At 47.2% G+C, this 8776-nt stretch overlaps 1 protein-coding gene across 1 annotated transcript in view; it reads left to right on the forward strand.

The window, feature by feature from the left end:
- Positions 1–303: 303 nt before the first annotated feature.
- Positions 304–8776, forward strand: part of VDR (vitamin D receptor) — a 49227-nt gene continuing 40754 nt past the window's right edge. The window contains exons 1-2 of the mRNA XM_004384543.1: positions 304–379; positions 3547–3694. Of these exons, the coding sequence (XP_004384600.1) occupies positions 3549–3694 (146 nt within the window). The 5' untranslated portion in view covers positions 304–379; positions 3547–3548. The remainder of the gene's footprint in view (positions 380–3546; positions 3695–8776) is intronic.

The following is an 8776-nucleotide window of genomic DNA, read 5'->3' on the forward strand; positions in this document are numbered from 1 at the left end:
AGAGAAGGAGATCTTACAGCAGAGGCTGTCTCCATTTGCCCACATTCTGGCTGCTGCTCCCACACCCCCTCCCACTACTTCTTGCTGCTTCTGCCTCAAGGGAGGGCCATTCCTGGCGAGAACCAGTCTCCTGCCCCTCACCCCTGCCGGAAGTGACATGGCATTTCTGCCCCCAATAAATCACTCCTGTCACATTTTCATTCCCTGGTCTGGGGCACTTAGTCCCTGGAAAGAGCCCTAGAGGACAGGCTATGAGGCCAGGATTTGCTTTAGGTAATGCTTTTCCCGTCTTCATTCCAGAGTCGTTTGGGTTGAAGCATCTGTGAGACCTCATAGAAGGGTCCTGTGGGCTTGACATCTCTGCCCCCTACTCCCTCAGGTAGGTGTTTCCTCTTCTGCTACAACTCTGTGTATCCAGGGCTCTCTGTGTCCAGGGGTGAAGTGGGGTCACAGGAAGGCGGTGGGCCGGGGAAGGAAGAGAACAGTACCTGGAGCTTTGCAAATGCAAGTCCCGTATCAACAGAATCTGCAGCAGCCCGCAGCTGAGACCCGGAGCCATACTGAGAGGGGTGGGAGTGCAGAGACGGGATCAGAGAGGGGCTTGCTGACTCCCAAGGTCAGGACTCTGTGAAAGAATGACAGTGGTGGAGGTGTCTGACCTCTTCTAACTTCACCACGGGGAGAGAGAATCATTGTCAGCATCAACAGCCCAAGGCTGATTCCTATGAGGCAGAGGTCAGACGTAGTCCCACCCAATCATTGTGAGGGAATCACAAAGACTATGGCTAGAAGGGCCATATTAAGTACTTCACTGTACTGCATCCCAGGGGGACCGTCAAGCAGGTATGTCCTCTGGGGTTGGTGCTCAATGCTTTCCACCCATATCCCATCTCTTTCTTTCCTGCCCTCTGCAGTCTCTGCTCTGTCATTCCTGGAACTTGCAGCCCCCAGGCCATAGATTCCTGGGCTTCTTCTCCCACCTGTGGACTCTGGTGCCAGGCCCCAGCTCCTTGGTACCAACTAATAACCCCAAGCAAGGCTGAGTCTTCTTGCAGCTCCCTGAAATTGTCCTATTCACTGTGGGTCACTGGCTGATGGACCCAGATCCCCTGTCCAGGGAAGCCCAGTCCCTGGCCCCCCCCACCCAGCCCCTCCCAACCCCCAACTCTCTCCAACTCCCCACCCCTATCCAAGAGACATCCTGATGCAGGGCAGTGCCTTGCTTGTTGCAGGACTGCACCATCGCCATATTGTGGTATTGTGCTGTTCCAACTCTCTTGCATCATAACAGCTCCAGTTGAGCCCCTGTGATGCTGAAAACTTGCTGGACTGATTTGGCTTATTTTCCTCCCCACCCCCATTCGATTTCTCTTTTTTTACACCAAATCCACTGGATGTTTGGAGTTCAGGGGACCCAGGCTGTGTAGCAACATTTTGATAACTGCGAACCATACATCTTAGCCCGCCAGGTGTTAAGCCACAAGCGTCCTAGACCGTTTCTCCGTTTCTCCACAATTGTATTAGGCCTCTGAGATCCCTGCCCATGTCTTGGATGGGTGCTATGTTGTTCTAGAAGCCCATAGGAGTCAGCTTGCACTTGGAATGGGCTACGGGGGCAATGTTGACAGACCTACAGTACTTTTTCTTTTATTTTTAAGTGTTTTAAAATTATATGTTTCATATACATCAAAAGCATATAAAACATAAACATAGTGTTTTAGTAATACTAATACCTTCCATATACCTACCACTCAAAGAAACAGACTATTGCTGCTAACATAATGCCTCTTCATGCTCCTCCCCAATCACATGCCCGCAAAGATTGTGTTAACAGTTCCTTTGTTCTTTCTTTTAAGAGTTTCTCTCTTTCTCCATATATATATGTGTGTGCGTATATAGGTATATATATACGCATATATATATACATATATATTTCCCAAAACTTCATAGTTTAGTAAACAAGCGTAAAGCTAGCTGTGAAAGTGACAGGCAATATTGCCACTATTACATAAAAATTCTCCTATGTCTATAATTGGGTTCCTCTACCTCTTTGGGACTGGCAATGTCTTATCGTTATTTATCTGCCCCACTTCCTTCCCTCTGCATGAGGCTCTTTGTGGAATTAAAAAAAAAAAATTGAATGTTAGTTTTATGCATTGTGTAATATCCCTGGTCATCTTTCGATTTGGGCCTCTCCGGCCTCATTTGTAAAGGGGGTAGGGGTTAATAATAACACCTACCTCATAGGGGTGATATGAAGATGAATTGAAACAATGGCTTAGAGATTCTAAGCTTTGGCTTAGAGATCATGGGCCTAGTTATAGAAAAGTAACTCAGAGCCTCCCAAGGGCCCCAGAACCTATGCTTTTCAACTAGGAGTGAGATGAAATGGTACCCTGGGGTAGTGTGGGGGTGCTTGTCCCCTCCTTCCTAGCTGTTTCCCTTATTCTTCTTGTGGCCTGAGGGATCCTCCTGCCCTGGGGCCACTGAAACCTATAATAACCCTTGTGAGGACTTAGATAAAAACAGGAAGCAGCAGGGTCCAAAACCATTTTTCGAGAGGCCTGAGGTGTCCCAGAAGCAGCTCTGAACCTGACTGCAGTAAGGATCAGAGGCACCAGGTGAAGCCAAGGACCCAATTTTCCTAATGGAGATGGGGAAGAGACAAGCCAGGAGCTTCCCAGGAAGGACTTCAGGGCTGTTACATTTTGTTCTATCTTTTTTTTTTCTTCTCTTTTCCTGAAATGTGAAATCAATCTCTAGACGATAATGCTTATTTATAAAAACCATCCAGAATCTCTGAAAACAAAATTAGTTAATTGTATATGATGTATACTACTCAGAAGGACTTTAAAATAATTTGTTAAATATAGATTGGAAAAAAAAAAAAAAAAAGCAGGAAGATTTTCATTACCTTGGTCCCAGGACACCAAGAACATAAAGCCCTGTCAGTCCTGAGCTATGTAGCTGGGCGGAGCCAGGGATGCAACAACAGAGGCTCTGGCGTGGCTATGTCAGTCCTCTGCTCCCTCTCCCCTCAAGAAAAGAGGAACTAAGGCTCTATGCCCACATGTGAGGGGCTGAGGTTGCTGGAGGGCTCCTCTTTTTCTTTAAGGAGGGACACTGGGCAAGACAGAGCTCTGACCTGGTTACTGAGATATGACAGGTGCCAGTGTTACAGATCTGTTCATTCATATAATCCTTACTTACACCCAGTGAGGTAAAATGCCATCCTTCAGACAAGGACAGTGGAGCACATGAAGGTTTAGCAGCTCACCCATTGTGGCCTGGCTGGTTAAGCGGCAGAACCCAGACTTGAGTAGGGAGCCCCACTTCTGCTCATGGGCATCAGTGTCAGAAAGTGCCACGAGGGTAAGCAGGGGCAGGGAGAGCCATGCAGAGGAGGCCTCCAAAGACCTCATGCTTGAGCGTGGGCCCTGGGGGCTGCCCAGCTCACTAAGCTCCCCAACAGATCTGGGGGGTGGTGCTGCACAAGATGCCAGCTGGCCCTGGCCCTGACTCTGGCTGGCTCTGATGGTCTTGCAGGGATGGAGGCAATGACGGCCAGCACTTCCTTGCCTGACCCTGGTGACTTTGATCAGAACGTGCCCCGGATCTGTGGGGTATGTGGAGACCGAGCCACAGGCTTTCACTTCAATGCTATGACCTGCGAAGGCTGCAAAGGTTTTTTCAGGTGAGTCCTCTCCCTAGACTCTCCCGAAGGGCAAGCTAAAGCAGAGGAAGCAAGAGTTTCCCCTGAAGAGAATCCTGCATTTTCCCTGTTCCTTTCCTCACCATGTCTACACAGCATGCTGGCCCTCAGCCACAGGGAACGATGGGGTCTTGGTGAAGGTATCTTCTTCCTCCCCTCCCCTCAGCTCCAGCTGTGTCTTCTGACCTTCTCAGAGATTGCTTCCCTAAGGTCTCTATGTTGGTTCCATTACCCCTTTGACCCCCAGCCCCTGCACTAACCCCTGTGTCTATCCCTCTGGAATGAGGCCCTCCCTGTTGTTGATCACAGCCTCCTAACCAAGAGATAGATGTGTCCTTGGGGAGCCTGAGAACTTAGACTCAGAGCTTGCCCTCCCATCCAATTCAAAAGTTTCCTTGGAACAATGGAAACTGCACCCATTGTTGGACCACCAAACCTGATCTATGCCCATCTCTTCACCCATGGCTCAATTGTCCCCAAGTCTGAAAGTCAACTTCAGGGTGTACAGGGCCAGGAATGTACCAGCATTCCTGTTTGGCCTCTGTCAGCAGTCTCTTCTCTTCTCCTTTGAGCCCAGGACTACAAGTACAAATAGAGTGGGAAAAGCATGGGAAAGGGCAGAAAGATGTTCCCATCCAAAACCAGGGAGAGAGGATGAGAAAGTGATGGATTACAGGATGGGATTGGGAACCAGGAGAAAATAGCATTTTGGAGAGGGAGAAAGATTGAGGCCTGGAAGAAGGTAGCCAAAAAACAGCTTCTATATAATAGTCTGAGTCGGAATCGACTTGACGGCACACAATAACAGTAATAGTCTAGACTAGAGGTGGGTAGAGTTGAGGACAGATTTCTAGCCATCAAGAGAGAAAAAGAGTGAATCAAGTCCAGCACGAGGACTCTGAGGCCTGCCTGGTTCCTACCTGAACCAAAGAACTTGCCTGACTTTGAGAGAAGAATAAGTCAGAATTCAAGGGGGCTTGGGTGATAGTCTCCTCCAGCTCTGGGACTCCTGGGTTCTCTGTAAAGGCAGGCTCCTGACTCCCCTGCCTTCTGCCCCAGGACCTAGCAGGCCTGGAGTTTCATTGCCTTGAGTAATCACTAGACACTGGGGTTTCCATGGGTGCTAGTTGCCTATTTGGCCTGGCACGGGTGGCCCACTTGCCTTCCTAGCAGGCTGGTGCTTGGTCTTGCTGTGGCATCTGCCTGTCCTCTGGCCTGCAGCCCGTGCTTCCTGCAGGGTGAGCCCTCTGGAGCTTAAACCATGTGTCCCAGGTGACACTTGGTCCCTTTCCTGCCAGGGCCTGGGGATGGGGAACTGCCTTCTGAGTGATAATGGAGGAGTCTGCTGCACACCTTGGGGCCTGCTTCCTATTATAAAGCCAGTCAGAGATGTGTGGGCTGTGGTGCTGGCTGTGCCATTAATGTTCTGTATGTCCTTGCTCAAAGTCCTTGACTTCTCGGTATTTCAGTTTCCTCATCTAAATTCATGGGTATGTTAATATCTGACTCTTCAACTATATAGAGTTCATCTGAGGACTAAACACAAAAAAACAAACCAGCTTTGAAAAACATAATATACAATGTAAGTGATGCCCTTAGGGAAACCCTGCTCTCAGGAAAAAATAAAAATCTCCCCAGCCATCCATCCTACTTTTTTTTTTTTCTCACTCATTCACCAGATTTTGATGAACATCAGTGATCCAGCATTGTGCTAACAGTTGGCAATATGGGGAGTCTCACTAAAGGTCATCTCGCCAATATGTAACCAAAAGGTCCCCAGTAGCTCTCAGAACTGTTCAGTTAATTATGGACCCACCCTCTGGGGTTCAGCTCTGGGAAATGGGACTGACCCTTAGTTGGCTGCTTGTTAGATTATGATGTATTGGAGGCAATTCTTCACTAGAGTAGTTCCAACTCCTTTGCACCTGGGGTTGCTGCCCTCAGACACGCCTCTAGGCCCTGAATCCTTGGGACAGGACTATATTTGGCATCTGAGTGCAGGGAGGACAGGTTCAGTCATGCCCATGGCCAAGTGTGGAAGATGGCAGAATGGACAGGGTGGCACACCTGCACATACGTGTCATCACAGGCCAACTAGAGGCTATGTTGCCTGTGGGTACATTATGCTACCATAGCCCATCAGACACCCTTAGCCACTTTCTTTAGGACCTGTTAGAGTCTGTTGCTGGCTGATGGACACAACCATTGCTTGCAAGGCTTAGCATTATTGGCAGCAGGTTGCTTTTATCATATTGCCCTGCCCTCGGTCTACCTTATGTCTTTACTGTCCCTATCTTGATGGCTGAACCAGCCTGCACATTCCCAAGAGCCAGTATATCTGTTGTTGTTTATCCTGAATGAACTAATGAATAAAATTTCTCCTCATCTCTTATTTTCCCTCTTCTTCTCCTCCTTCTCTCCATCCAAATTCAGCTTGGTATCTTTCCATTTCAGTCTAGCTCAAATAGATGTTTGATAATCCCACTGTTGCATATATCTGTTTACTTGTGAAATTCCCAGGAAGGAAGGAAGGACTACATCTTTGATAGGTACCTTCTCTGTGTCAAGCATTACATCCTTGGGAGCACAAAGATGAGTGCAACCATATTCTTGCTCTCAGGGAACTCGCTCAACCCTTTCATGGGAGTTCTCAAAGAAAGAGCATTACTTTTGTGTTGGGTCACTGGCTATTTGCCAAGCCCTGGAGACAGATAGTCCTGTCTGACCATTTAGTATTTGATTTGGTTTGTAAGATACTCAAACTATATACACTGCTGTCAGGGCTAGTTGTGGTCATCCCAGCAGGTCCAAGACTCATAATCACACCAAAGGGTGATTATGAAAGTTGGAAGGTTGGACAGTAACCACAGCTCTGTTGATCCATGGACAGGGATTGCAGGCCATTGCCATCCAGTACCTCCTATGAGCTATTTCATGTTGCTTCTGCTTCCTGCTCTTCTGGGACACATGAGCATCCTCAGAGAAAGATGATAGTTCCAGAGTAAATAAAAAGTTGGCATTGCAGGCTTGTAGATGAATAGACATCTCTTGGTCATGTCTGGAGTCCCTGGGTGGTACAAATGGTTAATGTGCTTGGCTGCTAACCAAAAGATTGGCAGTTTGAGTCCACCCAGAGGCCCCTTGGAAGAAAGGCCTGGTAATCTACTTCAAAAAACCAACTTTTGAAAACCCTATGGAGCATAGTTCTACTCTGAACACACATGGGGTCTCCACGAGTTGAGTTGACTCGATGGCCACTGGTTTGGTTGGTTGGGCCATATGTTAACAATCAGAGCATAAATAAGGGCCAGAGGGGGAAAAATATGTAGGCCTAATACAAAGTGTGTGTGTGTGTGTGTATATATATATACATATATATATATATATATATAATGATCTTTGGATGCGGGTTAATCCATGGTCAAGAATGTCTTTGTCCAGGGTATGATATAAAGGGAAAAGCGTAAAGGGCAGAGAAGAAAGTCAGAGGGACCCCTTTGATGAAGACGATGAAGGTGATGTTGACGTTTCAGAGCTGGTCCTGGAAGGCAAGGTTAAGAAACAGATTGTTATTTGCCTTTCCCTCCTGTCTTCCTCGTTGCGATGTTTTGTTAGTATGTCCTTTTTCAAGACACTGTGAAGCTGTATATTGCAAGCTAACAAAGACAAGCAGTGTGAAGAAACATCTTCTTGTTTGCTGGCTCAGTGTTCAGTGTTCTCAGGGACAAAGTTAATTATGAGTCTTGTGGAGTGCAAGGGACAAAAGGCAGGCGGGTGAGGATCCAGGAACATAAGGAATGTGCTGGCTTTCAGGAAATTCACCCAGCTGATGCTCGTAGCGCTTCCAAGAGCCTTGATGTGAAAGAAAGCAGAGAAATGGGGCAGATGTCCAACTACTGAAAAGTCAAAGTGTTTAAAGGCAGTAGAGTAAATAGAAAGGAGGGGAGGAGTGACCACGCAGGGCATCCTGTGGGCACAAGTAAATGAGTCACCAAGAAGTTGGTGTTGCTGGAGAGAACCTTGTCCATGTCAGCTGCTCAATGATGTGGATGTAAGAGAATAAGTGGGGTTATCTATGCATGGACCAAGAGTAACGTTCAGAAGCTTGTGTAGAAGAGGCCAGAGTATTAGTATTTAGAGAGGAAAGGCCATTGGAGTTGTCAAGAAAGGCAGTTGCAAGGAGAAGATAACCTTACATTTCTTTATGGGCAGTGTTTTATTCCTTCAGGAGCTCTGTACTCGGATCAGGGTTCATTTGCATGAATTCACTCTCAGCAATCCTTGGAATCCTCTCTGTGCTTAGGAGGCATAGGGTCAGTGGAGAGGAAGGCCAGATGTTACCCCTACACTTCCAAAATGTCCATCTCAGGTACTTTCTAGTATCCCAATGACTTGTTAGTCCTAGAATAGTCCTTCAAGCAGTCTCTGGTTCCTGCTTCCGGACTTTTCAGGGATATATCGTCATTGCTGCTCTAGTTCGGATTGAGATACAGTAAATTTATGATGATGACCGTAGTGTGTAAGAACACAAGAGGCTTTAGAATCAAATAGACCTTGATTCTGATCCCAGCTTTCACACTTATTAGCTGTGTGACTTTAGGCAAGTTACTTAACTTCCCTGAGCCTTTTTTTATCACCTGTTGTCTTGGATATCTAGTGCTGCTTTAACAGAAATACCACAAGTGGATGGCTTTAAGAAAGAGAAATTTTCTCTCATAGTTTAGGAGGCTAGAAGACACATTCAGGGTGCCAGCTCCAGGGGAAGGCTCTGTCTCTCTCTGTTGGCTCTGGGGAAAGGTCCTTGTCATCAATCTTCCCCGATCTAGGATTTTCTCAGCACAGGAACCCTGGGTCCAAAGGACGCGCTCTGCTCCTGGTGCGGCTTTCTTGGTGGTATAATGCCCCCATGTCTCTCCACTCACTTCTCTCTTTTATATCTCAAAAGAGATTGATTTAAGATACAACCTAGGGTTATTTACTAACTAGATAGTAGATAAGAATTATCTTAGGTGAAGGGAAGGACAGCACACACTACAGGGGAAGTCAGCACAACTGGACTAAACC

This window comes from Trichechus manatus, unplaced genomic scaffold (assembly GCF_000243295.1).
Source record: "Trichechus manatus latirostris isolate Lorelei unplaced genomic scaffold, TriManLat1.0 scaffold00123, whole genome shotgun sequence".
NCBI classification, from domain to species: domain Eukaryota; kingdom Metazoa; phylum Chordata; class Mammalia; order Sirenia; family Trichechidae; genus Trichechus; species Trichechus manatus.